The 19,893-nt window shown below is 38.0% G+C and overlaps 1 protein-coding gene across 1 annotated transcript in view; it reads left to right on the forward strand.

Annotated features, from left to right (window-relative positions):
• The window catches only part of LOC126298918 (muscarinic acetylcholine receptor DM1), a 1,498,118-nt gene extending 1,478,834 nt beyond the window's left edge, over positions 1-19,284 (forward strand). Inside the window, exons 8-9 of the mRNA XM_049990459.1 lie at positions 7,521-7,614; positions 7,699-19,284. Coding sequence (XP_049846416.1) covers positions 7,521-7,614; positions 7,699-8,267 — 663 coding nt within the window. The 3' untranslated portion in view covers positions 8,268-19,284. The remainder of the gene's footprint in view (positions 1-7,520; positions 7,615-7,698) is intronic.
• Positions 19,285-19,893: the final 609 nt, after the last annotated feature.

A 19,893-nucleotide genomic window follows, 5' to 3' on the forward strand; every position in this document is an offset into this window, starting at 1 on the left:
GGGGTACGTCTCCATTTGCCGCGCCATTTGACTACCACATTGTAATGCACTTCTTACACGTAACGCACCAGAATCGTCTCTGCAGGAGATCGAGAATATGTACTCTCATCCGGCAAAGCACCAGTGTCATTACGGAATGGTCTTTCCGTGCGACGACGTGTGTTACTCACTTTTTGAGGTCTGCTCGCATACTGATATTTTCTTCTTCTTCTGAAAAAAAAAACTCTCCGCTCTTAATTACCTCAAATGTAGTAACCATTATAACACCTTTTTATTTTGATGGCTAGATGCGTTTTACCGTTTCAGTGTATTCAAGCTTCAAGACAAGCATACGATTTCTGGGTATTGGTAGCAACATGTTCTAAAATTTATCATGTATGACTCTTCATCATGAACGAAAGATATGTGTTTTGATATGTCCTAATAGCAATGCCACAAAGATGTAAGTCGTATAGTTGGGTATTGTTTGTCTTCCCCCACCAGTCAAGTAGCAGAAGAAACTTGTTCTCCTACACGTAGTGATTCATCACATAAGTCAATTTTCTTGTGTAAGGCTATTTCAAGTTTCCCGATTCTGACAAGGTAATGCAAGTATTTCTATATTTTGCCGCGAAGTCATCCACCGTTTTCTGAATCCTCGGGTCCAAAGGACCGGTAATATCATCTAGACATACGCGGTGTTGGAAATAATTTACCAGGAAGATTTACAACATATTGCACTGTGTAAGATATGATTACTTTGTTCATATATCGGTTCATTTGCAACGCAATGTAAAAAATTGAAAATAAAAAAGTTTCGATATAGGGACCGGATCCCACCACCCTCCGACAACCATTCTGTACTCTTTCCTCTGCTTCAACCATTGCCTTGAAAGCGCTTTCCCTGTCTTGACCATGAATATCACCCTAGCACGGGTAAATCATCAACTGCAAAGTAACAAAATTATCTAGTTTTATACAGGATTTTCGGAAATCCCCGAAAACTAATAGGATTCGGAAAGAGGAGTGAGTAGCTAATATTTTGAATTCGATCTCACGTCTGGAAACGTACCATTTCCGTACTACAACCATTTGACAACATGTTGATAACGCGAATATTTTTAAAAGTAGTTGATTAGGTGTGATCCAGCACATCACATGTTTTACAGTTCCACTCATCAACAGCCAAAGCAATTGCTCCTGTACTTGTTGCTGGGTTCTCTTCGACGTGATGCAGTACGGCCTCTTCTAATTCGGGAGCACGGCATGTCCTTGGAGCACCACAGTCACGTCTACTGACGGCGAAGGTACCCTTTTTGGAAGCCGTTGCGTAAGTTTGGTGAAACGGGCATGCAATGGAGTCGGACGTTGTGGAGAACGATCTTGATAAAGGCGACGAGCAGGTCTTCCATCACCGTGAGGCTCGCCATTCAGGAGGATCATGTCGGTGTACTCTCCAAACGCGTAATCAATCCGGTCACGGCTTCCTATTCTAAATATTACGTACTCACTGCCCTATACAAGTCGTAGAAGTTTGTACTGGAATTTCCGAACACCCTGTATACGAAGTGCTCGTACAGGCGTTACGATCCCTCCCTGGAAACTTACTTCCGACTCAGATTTTATTTTGCCTTTCCTTATCATGTCTTTAGAGAAAATATTAATAAATGCAATAGACTGAACATTAGTTTAGTTTATTTGCAGCGCAGGTAACAAATTGAAAATGAAAAAACAGTACCATATAGAGACTCGACCCCACCTATTTCCACATACCATTCTCTACGCTTCACACTGCGCCAACCGCTGTCCGGAATCTACGTTTTATGAACAGTTGATACGTGGCCCGACCCGCGTCAGAAATGCCGTTTTCTCTAAACTCTCGGCAACCTGGAGCTCCCACTTACGTCACTTTCATTTCTGGCCAAGCCCTTCATACACCACTCATTCAAATGATATCGGTTATGACGAGCAGGCATGCTCCCCTTGTCAGTCTGACAGGCAAACCTACACTTTGATTCTGATCGGTTTTAAATTAGTTGTAGTGTAAAGCAAAATAAAAGAAAATATTTTTAATACCTTCCCATACGGCCGTTAAGGGGCTGAAACACCCACTTGAAAACATTTCAAATATAAGTTCTATTGCTTTTCATGTACGTTAAAACGGTGCACCAATATTTGTCGAAATAGCTATTTCTTGTGAGTTCACCGCCCCGCCGCCCCCCCCCCCCCACCTACTATTTTGTTTCTCATTTCGACATCTGACAAGAAGCAAAACGTATAGTATCGTTAATATCAAATTGAGTCATATATGGTGAAGTGTTCCAAAGACGCATTTGGCAGAAGTCAGCCAGAAATATCTCCACATCTCTGCTCGTATATATCCACTTCAATGACATTTGTTATGTTGGATTGTTTAATAAGTGTTTTCCAGATAAATATATTGTAAATGTATACTCCACACATATTGTTCTATACATATTTTTTCTTTTAATTTTGTTTATCTTTTAATCTTGCGTTTTATTTGTGTTTCCTTTTTATATTTTCAATATTTTTTTTCCAGTTGTAACATTTTTAGATTTAATTATTTTATATTTGAAATTCTTTTTACATTATTGTACAACCTTGAAATAGTGTAGAATTGCTTGGGCAAAAAAGACCTGAATGCACTTCTATTTTGCTCAATGAGCACAGGGAATTTCCAAAAAAATGACGATTTCGACAGATCTGGGTGCACCGTTGTAACGTACATTAGAAACGATAGAACATCTATTTGAAATTTTTTTTCATCTGTTACCCTTTCAACGGTATTCGTTCAGAAATATTTAACTCGGGTATTTTCGAGGGGATGTTTCCCTTCTTTACGGCTGAGTGAGGTACTCACCTGACTTCTGGAGACATTGCAAAGAAGACATTTATCTTTTTTAACTACATAGAGGTCTACCGATCTTTCCGGAAATTTTGCCGCTGTAGGGCAGATAATCGATCGATGGTTTTCTATTTCTTTCTCAGTTTCAACCTCTTCGTCTGAAATTGTTGATTTTGACTGCAGCGCCGGCTCAGTTTGTCGACCCGATTACCCATTCCTATTCTTAGGTCAATAGTTCTTAAGCGAGGCTCTTCATTTTAGATAAAACTTGACAGTCTAGTTGCAGCCCAGGCAGCACACGAGTAAAAATACGGAAGGAGATTTCTTGCGGCTGCACACCCGAAACTTAATGGAACGGAACGAACAGTTCGCCTGAAATTCATATGCCCATTCTTAATGAACCACGTCTGGAAAAACTGAAATATCACATGACTAAAAAGCATTTTAAGGAATGAAAGCTGTGCATATAGAGAACATACAAGCTTGCAGCCTTCAGACTTACCTTTTCCGTTCCTTTTTGGGGGTCCAGCTACAGAAAAGAGCCGTAATAGTACAACTAAATGTAGTAGTCGATCTAGTACTAAAACTATTTAAAAACTGGTTATCCTTGTTACACCAAGCGAGTATGCCTATCAATCTGTTGTGCACATCAGGGAAAAAATTAATATCTCGCTAATAGTGCTATAGGCAACGGCCTTGCGGCAGTCGATACACCGGTTCCCGTGAGATCACCGAAGTTAAGGGCTGTCGGGGTTGGCCGGCACTTGGATGAGTGACCATCCAGGCCGCCATGTGCTGTTGCATTTTTCGGGGTGCACTCAGCGTCGTGATACCAACTGAGGAGCTACTCGACCGAATAATAGCGGCTCTGGTCAAAGAAAACCATCACAACGATCGGGAGAGTGGTCTGCTTGACCACACGCTCCTCCTATCTGCATCCTCAAGTAGGATGATGCGGCAGTCGGATGTTCCCGATGGGCCACTTCTGGCCATAAGACGGAGTGCTTTAATAGTGCTACACATAATCATGGAACAACAGCCAGTTTGAATTGACACTGAGGTGGCAAAATTCATGGTATACCTCCTAATATCGTGTCGGACCTCCTTCTTCCTAGCATGGTGCAGCAGCTCAGTGTTGCATTGACCCAACAAGCCGTTGGAATCCCCCTGGAGAAACATTGATCCATGCTGCCCCTATAGCCATCCATAACTGCGAAAGTGTTGCAGGATTTTGTGCACGAACTGATCTCTCGATTATGTTCCATAACTCTTCAATGGGATTCATGTCGAGCGATTTGGCTGGTCAAATCTTTCGCTGAGATTGTTCAGAACATTCTTTAAACCAATCGTGAACAATTGTGGCCCAGTGACATGAAATAGCTGTTTGGGAACATGGCTGCATGGCTACGTGGCTGCATGGCTGCAAATGGTCTTCGAGCAGCCGAACATGACCAGTTCCAGTTAGCGATCGGCTGAGTTAGGCGACAGGACCCAGTCCATTCCATGCATCTACAGTCCACGACATAGGGGAGACACCACCAGTACCTAGCTGACAGCTTGGGCTTCGTGGGACCTGTACCACACTCCAACGCTACCATCAGCTCTTACCAATTGAAATTGGAACTCATCTGACCAGACCACGGTTTTCCAGTCATTAAGGTTCCAGCCGAGACGCTCACTTACCCAGGAGAGGCGCTGCAGGCAATGTTGTGTTATTAGAAAGACACTCATGTCGGTCGTCTGCTGCCGTAGTCCGTTAACTCCAAATTACGCCGCACTGTCCGCCGTGCGTCCCACATTGATTTCTACGATTATTTCAAGTTCGGTTGCTTGTCTGTCAGCATTACGCAAACGACCCTGCTGTCAGTCGTTAAGTGGAGACCGTCAGCCACTACGTTGTCCGTGATGTGTGGTAATGCCAAAAATTTGGTACTCTCGGCGTACTCCTCACACTGTACAACTCGGAATATTGAATTCCCTAAGGATTTCAGAAATGGAATTTCTCGAATTTAGCTGCCATAATCACGTCGGAAACCTTTTCACATGAATCACCTGAGTACAAATGACAGATCCGCCAATGCCTTGCTTTTTTATACATTTTATTCGCGATACTACTTCAGTTTGTATATGTGTCTATCGCTATCCCATGACTTTCGTCACTTCAGTGTATTTACCAATGGAAACGAAGAAAACTCAAAACAGTACGTTTTATCAGGGAAAAAAGCTGTATAGTAAGTTCCCCAAGGAAATGAAAAAGATTACTAAAATACGTCTTTTTAAAGAGGCAGGTAAATGTACTTTATAACTAATGCATACTTCATGACTAAGTATTACTTAGACTCAGAATAATGGTTAACAACGAAAGGTGATAGCTGCAACACCACGCCGCATTACAATTCATTATCACGACGAATTGCTTTAATAAGAAATCACGTGCTAAGATCTATAATGCGTGATAGTCATGTCACGTCATTCTCCTGTGCTCAACATCTCACTAGTAAAAGAAGGATGTTGACTCAGTTTTTCAGGTAGACCGAAGGGAGGACACGAAGACGTATATGGGGCATGGCTGCATGTTTACGGGCCTAGAGATTGTTTTCTTTAGAGACTCAAGGGAGTGCAAGAGGCAAAGCAGGATGTTGGTGGTCCTGGGTTCAAATTGGTTCAAATGGCTCTGAGCACTATGGGACTTAACATCTTAGGTCATCAGTCCCGGACTGATGACCACAGATTTTAAGTCCCATAGTGCTCAGAGCCATTTGAACCATTTTTTTCATCAGTCCCCTAGAACTTAGAGCTACTTAAACCTAACTAACCTAAGGACATCACACATAATCATGCCCGAGGCAGGATTCGAACCGGTGACCGTAACGGTCGCGCGGTTCCAGACTGTAGCGCCTAGAACCGCGCGGCCACTCCGGCCGGCGGTGGTCCTGGGCTCACCAGCGTCTGTGTGCAGGGATAAATGGTAATTATCGTTTGCAAATAGTGCAAAATGACAGAAACTTTATAACCGGGGGGACCAATACAAAAGCTGAAATGTGCAGCTTTTAAGACACCGACCTCGCATTCATAAGAATGGAGTTTGTTCTGTACAGCGATCCTGGTTCATATTTTCCGCCTGTACCATCAAAATGATCAAGTTCGGCAACGTTCCTAGGTGCCTTACGTGTCCCCAACTCTCACCACATGAGAGAATGGAAGGATATTCAGCGAATGGACTTGCCTGCCCATTCCCCTGACTTAAATCTCACAGAGCACGCGCTGGATGTTTTAGGTAGGCGCATTTCAGCACCTCCATTTTACCAACAGTCATCCAGCAGTTGTCAATCGCACTGCTGACGGAATGGAACGCCGTACCACAACAACTCCTTACCAGCTTTTGGACAGTATGGGAGCACGTTGCAGAGCATGCATTGCCGTCTGTGGAAATCACATAACAGTGACCCACCACTTGTAATGTCCAGTGGACCATCACAGATTTGTTCAAACCAATCGCGAACACTTGTAGCCCAGTGGCCAGCCGCACTGTCATCCGTAAGAAATCCATTGTTGTTTATGAACATGACGTGCACTAATGGTTCCAAATGGTCTCCAAGTGGCCGAACATGAGTAGTACACAGTCCATTACATGTAAACACAGCCAGCGCCAGCTTGCACAGGGCCTTGCTGACAACATAGGTCCACGGCTTCGTGGGTTTTGCGCCACATTCGAACCCTACCATCACCTCTAACCAATTGAAATTGGGACTCGTGTGACCAGGCCAAGGTTATCTACTCGTCTAGGATTCAACCGATACGGTTACGAGCCCAGGGGAGGAGCTGCAGTCGTCGTGCTGTTAGCTAGGCCACTCTCGTCGGTCTGATACCGCAGCCCATTAACGACAAATTTCGCCTCACTGCCTTAACGGATACGTTCGTCATATGTCCCACATTGATTTCTATAGTTATTTCACGCAGTGTTGCTTGTCTGTTAGCTCTGATATCTCTAGGTAAACGTAGCTGCTCTTGGGCGCCAAGTGAAGGCCTTCGGTCACTGTATTGTCCGTGGTGAGTGGTAATGCCTAAAATGTGATATTCTCGACACACTGTTGACACTGTGGATGGTGGAATATTGAACTTCTTAAAGATTTCCGAAACAGAATGTCCTTGTTAATTCCCGTCGTGTTTCTATAATCACGTCGGAAACCTTACCTCATTTATCACCTGAGCAGAAATGACCCCTTCGCCAATAAACTGCCCTTTTATACCATGTGCACGTGGTAACCAACGATATCTGTATATATCCGTACCGCTATCCCGTAACTTTTGCCTCCTTAGTTTATATCATTGTGTGTGATACCTGGTTGAATAAATAAATCATTCCTCGTGAACGCATTCTACTAACAGCCCAACATCCATTTATTCGCCTTTCATTTCCTGTTGCTAAAGTTTCTAAAATGAAATAAATTCTTGTTCGGTTATTTCTTTATTTTTACCGTTACTATTTTGCAGTATTATTTTCATCCCATACATTTCATAGATTCGTGTTTCTCCTGTTTTTCTGCTTTCGACGGATTCTATAGGTCGAAGCTTTCCAGCCGAATAAATATAACATAAATAGCTGTCGAAAGCTGTTGCTGATGTATCTGTTGTCAAAGAGGGTATTACTTAAGAGGCGGGACATATGTTGCAGGTTTACACGATCTTGATACGGCTGCCACCGGACTCGGCGAGCTGCGACTCGACGGCGGACCAGCCGTCCATCAAGATGATCGCGGACGACGGCAGCGGCGCGGCGGCGGCGGCGGCGGCGAGCGGCCTGAGCGGCGCGGGGGCGGCCGGCGCGCCGGGGGCGGCGGGGGCGCCCGGAGGGGCGGCGGCGGCGACGCTGACGCCGCTGCGGGGGCGGGCGGCGGCGGCACGCGCCGACAGCGGTGACTACTCCCTGAGCCTGCACCCCGCGGGCGCGCCCACGGCCTTCCCGTCGCCCGCCGCGGCGCGCCGGCCCTCGCACATGCCCGACATCCGAATTCCGCTCAACGCCAAGATCATCCCCAAGCAGCTGGCGCCCGGCTCCAAGGCGCTGCTCGCCAACGCAGGCCCCAAGCTGCAGCAGCACCCCAAGAAGAAGAAGAAGACGCAGGAGAAGAAGGCCGACAAGAAGGCGGCCAAGACGCTCTCCGCCATCCTGCTCACCTTCATCATCACGTGGACGCCGTACAACATTCTAGTCCTGCTCAAGCCCCTGACCGCTTGCACCGGGTGTATACCGGAAGAATTGTGGGATTTTTTCTACTACTTGTGTTACATCAACAGCACCATCAACCCCGTGTGCTACGCTCTCTGCAACGCGTCCTTCCGGCGCACCTACGTCCGTATTCTGACGTGTAAATGGCACAACCGCAACCGGTGCGCAATGAATCGCGGATTCTACAACTGATAGGAGCCGAACAGGGAGGCGCTCCAGATGCGCACTCCCGTTACCAACAGACATTTTCCGTGAAGGCGTCGGCCGTGAGATCTGTTCCCACCGAGACGGATAATAAGAGTGGAGAACGCCTCCGACTTACCCACTCGCTCGTATTATCTGCGAATGGTTTTCATTGAGCAGTTACCGAAAGTGACACCAATTATCTTAGTACGACCAAATTGTACGCTGCGGAAGTTACACCGTTTCACACAAATGCGCATACGGACAAACTCCTGTGATGCGGAAGCACGGTCGTGGTACATGTCTGAAGGGAGCTGGTCATCAGAAACGCTTTCTGCAGTAGTTGCATATTAGAAGTGTGGTATTTTATCCGGACATTCGCAGAATAGTAAAAGGAGTGCTCCACATACCTACAGACCCTACGTAAAAAAAAAATCCTTTGTACGTTCTGTGTTGTTTGAATTTCGATCCGATCAAATTTAGATATTACCGCTCGTCATCTGCCTTGTCGTGGTTAAGACAATACTTTTAGATTTAGACTCAACGTAGTACGTCGAATTTTTGTAACAAAACTAACGATGGCAAAACTATGTACTGAACATAACGATAGAGCTCTTTTAGCACACTCTGCGAGATCAGTAAGCTCACCTTACGAACGTTGAAAATCTGATCCTTGTGAAATCGTTTTACAAAACATGTTTCAAGTAGATACGAATATTATTTCAGAGCAGTAAGTGATGCATCGTGCATATACATGTTTTAGACTGCAAATAAAAAAAATCCTACTCGAGACAATAGAATACCATACTTCTACTGCGAAATTAAAACACCAGTCTATCCGGTCAGATTTCTCGCCACGAAGTTATAATTTTCGAAAAGTGCAGTTCATTGTTGTAATTTCATTTTCAACAGATTTTAGCCCTGTAGCTTAGTGCTTCCTCTGAACCAGTTTACTGAATTTGTGCTAAATACATCGAGTAATTTTTTAAATTAAAAATGCGCTATTATTTTCTAATATAAAATCGATGACTGTACTGTGACCGGAGATTTTCTCCTGAACGATGTGTATTGTGTATTGATAACCCATACTTCAAGATTGCAGCACACAATGCGAATATTGGTATGTTGTTATTATTAACGTAGTCTAACATTGTGGATGCAATAATGTGGACTCAGTTACGTTTACCGAAGTGAAGAGAAAATCTGTGCATTAATAAACCGAGTTGAACACAGTGTTTGCGAAGCGGATTACGAGTAAAGACACTGGTGTGTGAGACAGTTTCCTTGTCCTTCTTTTTGACAAGACGTTAGGAGATTTTTCCCTCCCATAAACACAAACGAAACACAGCTTTAATAAACAATTGTCAGACTGAGATATCTCAACAGATTCTGTGTATCAATCACTAAGGGATTCGCTGAAACCATTTTTTTTAAATTGTAATTCTTGTTTCTTTTTCAATAATTCAGTCATTACGGAGAAATGTCCCATATGAGCTTCCACTCAGTTTTAGCGTGTCTTATTTATTAACAGAGCTTTAGATGTGAACGTTGTCTTTTATTTACAAACTTTAATATACCAAAACCTGGAAGATAAAGATCGATTTACAAACAAGGAATTTTGAATGTGTATACATGTGCCTCTGATTATGTAGGAGAGCCTGTTGATGTCAAAAGTAGGCATGCTTTCTTGGTGGTCTGAATATGAAATACATAGTAAATGTTCCCAGCTGTTTTAAAATTCATTTATTAATCAAATTTTAGAAAAAAAGCCATTGATATGTAATAGGGTAACTCAAAAGTTACAAGCTGTTAACAATTGATGTATTATAATTTACTTTAACATTGTTATAAAGTAATTCAGACCAGTGTGTGAGCCATTTTGCTGTGTACAAGTGATATAAGCAACAAATTAAGTCTTCAAAAGCATGACGGGTCATATTAATAATATATAGCATTTATGATACAATATAAAGTGACATATATAGATGTAAACTGGTATATGTCTAATAAATCATGTGAAAATAAGGAAATTGTACAGAACTAATGTGACCATGATCAAAATTTCTGTAATTATATGAAAACATATTTAAAAAATAGAAAACTATGTGCATATATCAAATACCATATGAAATACCCCATAAAAATTCATTCTTACGTTTACAAAGATCCCTGAATCAATGTACTAACATGTCTATTAGAGCATATGCACATCACCATGTTAGACACGAAATTAAACAGCCACAGAACCATAACCACACAAAACCTTATATGAAAAAGTTAACAAGTACTCGTATCCCGTATTTTTCACCATCAGTCAAATGGGTATTTCTAGATGTTGTGGTATTAAAAACTATCTAAACTCTTTTACTGGAACATTGAAGAAACAGTCTTAGATTGAGAAGTGTGAATTAATACTCACCTATAACAGTTCGATAAACTTTGGCTAAACATGTGCACAGATGTATTCAGTGGTTGCATTTGTAACATCCCATGAACAATTTCCTTACTTTTGAGCATGTTTATATTTTGGCTAGGATTAAATTGGATGTGTCTTATAACATAGGTGTTCCTCATAATCATAAAACATTAACATAATGCCCATGTCATGAAGGGGTGCATGCCTGAGTGTCAGTAAGTACAGGTTGTAAACATATGTTGAAGTACTGTAAAGAAAATCTGAATATATACATATTATGATCCAATGCCCTGCATAATATAAGGACCACACGTCATTGATATGCAGACCTGAAGGATTTTTGTAATATTACTTTCAGTATCATAATAATGTCATTGTATTTTACATTGTCTTTCATATGTCATAACCAATAAATTCATGATGTTTTCAGGCATTTGTAATATATATTTATTAAATGTCATTTAAAATTCTATGATCCCTTATCATCATATAATATATTGTATTTGTATTATCCATTTGAAACCGATGTCATTGTTGTCTCTCTTGTTAGTTTTGCCACACAAGTAACATTTCATCAATAAATTTCTCTTTGCTGGCTGAGGCACTTACTTGGGAAAGGTAGTATATACCAAAAATGAAATTTTTCTGGAAAAACAAAAACTATTTGTAGTGACTTTGACACTCAGTTTATTATTTGCCAACTCAAGAAGTCCAATTACTTAATATACCGTAACCTGAATTTTTAAGGATTAGTCATAGTGTGGTTGGTAAATTACTAGTTTGTACAGTACCAAAATAGAAAGCTTAACACAGTCAATATTCCTATATAAAACTCTTGTTTGCTAAACTGAAGTTTCACTGTAAAATGTATTAAACTTTTCATTCACAAAAGTCCATCACTAATGCACTTTTTTGCCTCATTGACACTCAGTCTTCCTCCTGGGGCTACAAACAGTGAAGATTGATGATGGCTTTGAATGAGTGATGTCTTTTGAATGTATTGTATTGCTTCCAGACTGACTGAACAACTGGTTTTAATCATAGGGAAATTTCTTGAAGTTCGAATTCAGTTGAGGGTGCTTATTTTAAGAGAAGTCACATACAAAAGTTTATCAGTTTTTGTAGTTAAGTCAAAAAAGTCTTTAGGTTTCATGATAAGCACTTCACAGGGCGGAAGACTTCAACACTGCAAATCGTTTCAGCTACTTATTCTGACACCAGAAACCAAGAATTTTAATTCTGCAGTATCGACATTTATTTTTGCAACTGCATCAGTTTTAACCAGTAACATCATCCGATTTTTATTCTTCTCTCCACAGTTATCTAACCATATTTGCAAATTTCGTTTTGCAGTGGTACAGGAGGAAAGAACTTTCATCACACAAGAAGCGACCTGGTTCCACCATGTCCGCCATTGCCCTTGTGCCGCAAGCACATGATATTGCACCCTGTGTGAAGACTTTGAGATCAAAAGTTATAATTTGAAAGTTTCCGAAAGTAAAATATGTTGGAGTGTGTTAGTGTACAAATGAAAAAAAACTTGTTGCATGTCGATATTCAAAGTGGATGATGGACTCGAGGGCATACATGATTCGATGTTGCCACAGTTCAGATCACTTGTAGCCTTTTAGGCAGTGTGAAGGTGTAGTTCACTACCATATCTAAGCAACACATGTGGCAACTAGTTTTGGGTGAAGTGGACTTCCAAACTTTTCCACAGCATGGTACAGGAGCTATTTAGCTGGAACCTTTTCAAGCTGCTCTAATTCCAATTGGCCTTTGCTGTTGGTACCATATGCACGATTAAAAAGCAACTAGTGGCAGTTACTACCTTTCCTATGTCAATGCCTCAATTAATATACTTAAGTTTTCATAATTATATTCTGGAAAATTCCTAAGTAAAACAAATAACCAAACACCCTATGAGACTGGGTTTTTGATGCTCATAGGGAAACAATAAATACCATTTTCTGGGTGAAGATAAGTTTGATCTAAGAAACATGTAAGTCACTTTTCTGATGTTATTGAAGCTGTAGATTTTGTCTTATATATATTGGGTATTACACTATCTATCCATCAGATCATGATTTTTTTTTCTTTTACGATATCAATTCATTTGATACCCCCATTTGTCAGTTTCCACACAAACATCATATTTTCTATCGTAATTTATGGCAATGTATTCATCCATAAAAGAGTAGAAAGTGATTATTGCTCACTTTATATCTGTTTGAAACACTCTGATGTTTTCATTCCACTTCTGCATGTATCACCTGCAAAGATAATAATTATTTCCCACTAATTTCAACGATTTTCTTAAACTTGAGCTGAATGTTATCAGGGATATATAATGTTTCATAACACATTTCAGTACAAACATAGTAAAAGTGTGTTGTTAATGTGTCCTTGGATCATATAACCCTCTTACTTTTATTACTGTGACAGGGCTAAGACTCATTAAAGAACTGTTCTAAGGGGAAACAGTAATTATCAGACATCAGTACTTTGAAATTTGTTTTTCAATGTTCTCAGTGTCATTAAGATGATGTTTTCATAAGAAACTTGTTTGCTCTAGTGACTCACCTTAATGAATTTCAAATTTAGCTGGTAGTACAATATCAAACTCAGAGCATGTTATATTGAAATATAAGAATGAGGTATTAGTGTTCAGTTTAAATGAGAAACTACAAGTGGTAGAGCTTCAAACATCTGTTCTTATATATGTGGATACTTCTACATTTTACTGAACCACTGTGTCTGCATAAAAAGTAATGTGAGAATGTGTGTGTGTGTGTGTGTGTGTGTGTGTGTGTGTGTGTGTGTGTGTGTGTGTGTGAGGAGAGGCTCATAGAGAGAGAGAGAGAGAGAGAGAGAGAGAGAGAGAGAGAGAGAGAGAGAGAAGTGAACTTGACTGTCCACAAGCTATGATACAATGTTTGAAATATGAACACACTTCTGATGTTTACCTGTTATAACCCCATTCAAAGTATTAACTAATATTTAGTTTCATTTCTTCATTTCATGAGATCCAACAAATATCTATGTAATTTTATCAATTTATCAGTAATTCTGTAGGCTGTTCTCAGCAAAAACAGATTTTCATACTTATATAAATTTGTCTCTGATAATTTGTATTTTCATTTTTCCTTACTCATTGCCCATTAACATAAAATAATTTTCATCATTTGGAATGAGAAAATGTGCTCCAACATGTAGGCTGAAATCCATATGTTATCTCGTTCTCTCAGTCTCTGTGTCTATATGTCTGTCTGTCTCTCTCTCTCTCTCTCTCTCTCTCTCTCTCTCTCTCTCTCTCTCTCTCTCTCTCTGTCTGCATGCAACATCATTAACATTATTTAAATACTACCACGAGGATTTTTAAGTTACCTGAAACCTGTATTCCTGTATTCATTTAGTGCAGAAGTGTCGATTATTAGAGTGGAGAAAAGGAAATGAAATATAGTAAAGCTTATCAAACCAAGATTTGTGCATTTGTTTCTTTTAGGCTGGACTAGAAGTTTATATTAAGACTAACATTACATATTAATCATTTTCATTATGAAGTTTTTGTATTATTCTGTGATGTCCTTATAATCACTGAAGCCAAAATTCGCAAGTTAATAGTGCTACACTATGTAAGTTTCTCTGTACCCTCCACAACTAACAAGACAGAGAACTTTGCATTCAAGAGTACAATACAATCGTCAACGTGTGCCATTTCATATTTCGGTGAATTATGACCATCTATAACAGCTGTGCAGCTGTGAATTAACGGAAATTGTTTTTTATAACTCAAACCTGAGATGCATACACCTGTAGAGAAGTGTTCCACAGCTCATAAAATCACTTAACAATACTTTTTTAATAAAAAATGTTCTTTTCTATATAAAGCAAGTAGGAGACTATATTGCTTCAAGTATTCCATCACACATGTTCACAAATTCCTCATTGACAGACATCATATTCCTCCATAAAGCTTATCAGTTTCAATATTTATTAAAATTCCATTCACAGAAATCGGATTATTATTTTTCTGTTATAATTTAATTTGCTTATACTAAAAATATTGTGTAATGTTTATCAGACCTGCAGGAATCTACTTACAATTAATGTCATCTAAAATTAGGGAGAATTATTAATGCTGCTCGAAATTCTCTCTCGACATTCTGTCCAAAAAATGTGAAAACATGAACAAATTCTTGGAGACACAATATTTCACTGTTTTTCATGTGTAAGGAGTACTGGTTTTGATAATTACATAAAACTTAACCAAACTTCTCCCCCAATATGATAAATAAAATTACTGAAATGAATTTGTTTTCTCTAATTTGAGAATATGTCAGAATATTTTATTCAGATCATAATGATTGTACTGATAGCAGCATGTATATAGTCAGATTTCTTTAAAATCATGCCAATGTATTTAGGATATTTAGAAGAACTGGAATTTCATCTTTTAGTATACCTCATGTAATTATTTATTGGGTACATATTTGACATTTTGTACTAGGCATATATAAGATAAGATACAATTTTTATATTTTTTGACAAGCTGCGTATTCTACTTCATTGATATGACATTTTAAATAGTTATTAATCTGCATTTCCTTTAAAAATATTACATTTATTATGGATGAATATAAAAAATTCGAAACAGAACTTCAGTCCCCATTATTCCAAATGGATCACAAACTGGTTCACAACATGGCTTTCATAATTATTTATATCAATACCAACATGAATTCTGCTAGTCATACAGAAAAAGTAATGTAACATACCCTATTTCTGTGATGTCTGAATATCTTCTGTTTGTCTTCAAAAAAGACACATATTTATTATCTGTTTATATCAACAGACTCAAGTCCTATGCTCAGTTTTAGCCACATTTGTAGATTTAGGCTACGACTCAGAAATTTGAAAGATGTTTCGAAGTCTCCAACAAGATAAATAAGTAGTAAAGTGTATGGAAGATATTTCTCTTCATCACATAATGCTACTCATTCCTCTAATCTACAATGGTAATTTTTGTTGTCAATGACTTCAGTTTTAATATGCAACTTCAGTTGTCCAGTTGGACTAAGTGCCCTTTATCATAATAAATCCTTCTACTTAGACAAAAACATTATCTTGCAGGTGACCTCGGCATTTTGTGTTTCATGCACGAAATCTTACATGATGCAGACTATCATGTTTCATAAATTACTAAACACTCTTGACTGCAGCAGTAAAGGAAAAGAAACGGTCTAACAATTAAAACTTCAAGCACCTGAGAAAACTCATACATGATTTTAAGCACTAGTGGAATATACAGGTTAAAACATTTCTTTGATTTTATATATAGCACACTTCCTAAAAGCAGATATAATTCCTTTGTTCTTTATAGTAGGTAGTCAGTCAGTGTGAACAGATATGCAGTTGGGTGAATTCTGTTTTATGGATGAATCTGCCATATTATAATGTGTTTCACTGATAGACGTTTTCTGTATTTCATTCATGTACTTATAACTATTGTAAACCACATTTACCCAGCAGTCCGTATCCACATATTCTCATGCATTATTCATAGATTTTTTTTACTCATTTGAGAAAAAAATTCGGGTGTTTGAGTGATATACAGAAAATGAAAGAGTTACAGATAAGTCTAGCCAGACTATTTGGGATCCCTTAAAAATTGCATAAGTTTATCTTCTACATTGTATTGTAGTCTGTCTTAATTAAGTAAATTAACTATACTGTAGGCATGCCTTTATCGAAAAAGGTAACTGTGCATTCATTGTGTCCACTGTAATTATTATCAAAGACATGTTTGTGAGAAACGTTTTTCCCAATTTCCATTTGTGCTCAGTTTTTCCTTACATCAAAAATGTGAAAAAAGTGTTTTTCATTTCATTATCAATATAAAAATTAAATAAACGATATTAGTGAGGGGACAGACCACTTCTTACAGTAATGATGGCATGGTGAGTTACAGACAATCACAGTCAAAAGACTGTTATAAATTTAGTTTTCGGTCAAAGCCTTCTTCAGAAAAGAGAATGCACAAAAATTCACACAAGCAAGCACACCTCACACACACATAACCCCACCTCTGGCATTTAGGACCAGTCTGAGCTGAAGGAGATGGCGGTCATGAGTGAGGAGTTCTTGCTTGTATGAGTATGTGTGTTACTTTCTGCAGAAGGGTTTAGCTGATAGCTAAATGTGTAACCGTGTTTTTCTTTCCTATCTGCAACACAGTAATTTGTGATCTTTTGCTTTCCTAATATTGTTGATATTCTAACTTGGAGTGCCTGTTCTTCAAAAATTAAATAGTTATTTTTCCCTTGTTGTCTGAAAGATAAACTTATTTAATTTTAGTTTTAAAAACTGATGTACTTCCACTACTCTAAAGCATATGGAAAGCACTTTGACAAAATTATTCTATATTAATTATTTGAATATGTGAATATACTAAAATTCTGTAAGTTGACTTTTTGTGTTATTAGCAAGTAAGACATTTACATTTTGATTCACTGTCAAATACATTGTAACACTGAATAGCCATCTTTGAATTGTGAAGTATGTAAAAACGTTTTCCTGCACACAGAGAAACGATGGTGTGCTATCATTATTAACACCCATGCTGTAAGTCAAAGATGGCTAAGGTACTAATTACATTTTGTTGTTTGCCATTTACATTTAGTTCACAGTTCCCTTTTCTATACGAAGTCATGACTAGTCAACCAATATCAGTTCCTCAGCAGGTGTAACTTGTGTGGCTGTTACCTGTTTAATCAATATAAGCTATATTACTTTTCAAAAGAATGTTGAATAAGGTGTGTTTGTGAAATCGCCTGAATGCGGATTTTGTTTGTATGAGAGAGTGATAGGGAGACAAAATAAGAAAAAAAGGGAATAATGTGTGAATGTTCTTCCTGGAAAACGTGTAAAATCAATTTCACTGTGGTATTTAGAGTTTGCTGTACTGTTTTACAAGTCCTGGGTTTTGAAGCAAAACTTGGGAACCATTTATATGATAGTTCAGTGTGTATTCAAAGAAATAGAATAAAAAATACATGAACGACGCACATTAGGTACAACTTTTTGTAATATTTACTCCATATTATTATATTAAAGGAAAACAAAAAAAGAATAATAAATTTGTAAAATGATGTTAATAAAACTTTGTTTCTTAAAAAATCAAAGAAGCTAAAATAAATAAAAAGGACATTCTTATAATATTTGTATGTATAATATAACCTTACGGGTATCAAATACAGATGACTTATGAACCTTCCATGCAAAATGGGTTAATGACAACATTTTTTAACAAGATAAAAATTCTCTCAGACAGCATATGAAATAATTCAACATTTATACTTTGCTAAAGACAACAAGAACACAAACAATATTATAATACAGCCACACTAACAATGAGAAGTATAACTACTAAATTAAATATAGAAATTAAAACAGAAATCTCAGTTTTCTTCGATTTTATGTGAAACGACTTTCTGATCCACTACCAAAGTTTCTCATGGCTGCATGACACTTATGCATTGTATCATTGGAGACACCATGAGAATACTCCAACCATCTATTTTTAAAGTAGGTTTTTATTTTTAGGTACTGAAGTAATAATTATGAAACTATTTTCTCTGGACAGTTACTATTCCAGTAACAGTATTCACAAAGTTAGTAACTGAAAAATGTTACTCTCTTCCCAGTTTTATGCATTCCCATAACATGTATTCATTAAATGTAATACATGAAAGACAATGTATATATTGCTAATAACAAACTGCAATTCCACAGATTGTCTAACAGGCCATAATAGTAGTATGGTATTTGTTACATTTGATTTAAAAAAGGGATAGTGTTTTTATTTAAAATTATTGTCGAAACCAATCTCAGTCTAGAGGTTCTTCTTTTCCCCAGGGTGACTGTGTACAACTCATGTACTCAGGAATTTAGTACTAATATTTCTCTCTGGGTCAACAATAAATAACGTAGCAAAGTGATGAAGAAAATATTAGACAGTTAAGTTATCAGAAGCTGATATTTGCTGTGCAAGGTAAATAAATTCATGGCACTTATTTAGTTATTTTTTAATTTTGTGTAACAGGCACGGTAATCTACTGTCATCATTTCTACTGCAGTAACAAAGTAAAAGTCATACATTACATATCTGAAATAAAAAACACAAGAAGCCTTACACTCACACATAACTATGTTTAAATATCTGTTTCTTTTATCTGTATCATGTTTTCAGAGATACAAGATGTAAAAGTTTTTTTCATGCAATGTCAAACTATCATTGTATTTTACATTTTTCTCTGCATTAGGCAATGTAATATAATTTCTGCAAGAGGGAAAGCAAATAGTGTTCACAGGTAAGCAATACTTAAATTAGGCATTGATATTCCATACAATTTATGTAATATGTATTGACCATTGTTTGTGACTATCATAAATATGCTCTTTAGTGTACCTAATAAACGTATCTGGCATTATTCACAGCTTTAGTGAAGTGGCTTGGTACATAAATGTATTGTTTTCTTGTACGTATGTTAAGAATGTTTTATACCAAATACCATAAAAGTTATTAAAGAACTAAATAAAAACTGTTACCACTTCCATCCGTAATCACTTCATACTCATAAAAATCGCTGTCATATTCCAAAAACCAGAACATAAATGACATTAATAAGATGTATTTTACTTTAATCATTTGAAAATTTTAGTGTCTTAAAGGTGAACACTATTTTGATACTTGTACGGGGTAATCATGTTATTGCTTAGGTACCAGCAGTAAAAAAATGGATAGTTTATGACCTCTGTTTGTCTTACAAACTATCAATGAAGAACAAATTTAAGTATAATTCTGTAGGTTGTACTTCATTTATCCTACTTCAAAACTAGTTTCATTAGAGAATAGCATGGATGATTATTCCTTTTGGTGTAATATTTGGGCTGTATGATATTATTCCCAACTTGGATAGTTCACAGCAAATTCATCACTGGAGAAATGTTCAATAACACTGTTGTAGGTATCAATATCATTATATACATCTCTACAGGAATATGAGTGTGCACCTCCAAGAAATGCTCCTAATTTTCTGTTGATCGAAGGATACTTTTTTAGAATATAAGGAGAAATGCATTACTACAATAAATCTGATGTCTTCAGAGCCAACAATTCTCACAGTAAAAGCTGCAAACAAAAATAACATATCCAAA

This window comes from Schistocerca gregaria, chromosome X, assembly GCF_023897955.1.
Source record: "Schistocerca gregaria isolate iqSchGreg1 chromosome X, iqSchGreg1.2, whole genome shotgun sequence".
Taxonomy (NCBI): Eukaryota; Metazoa; Arthropoda; class Insecta; order Orthoptera; family Acrididae; genus Schistocerca; species Schistocerca gregaria.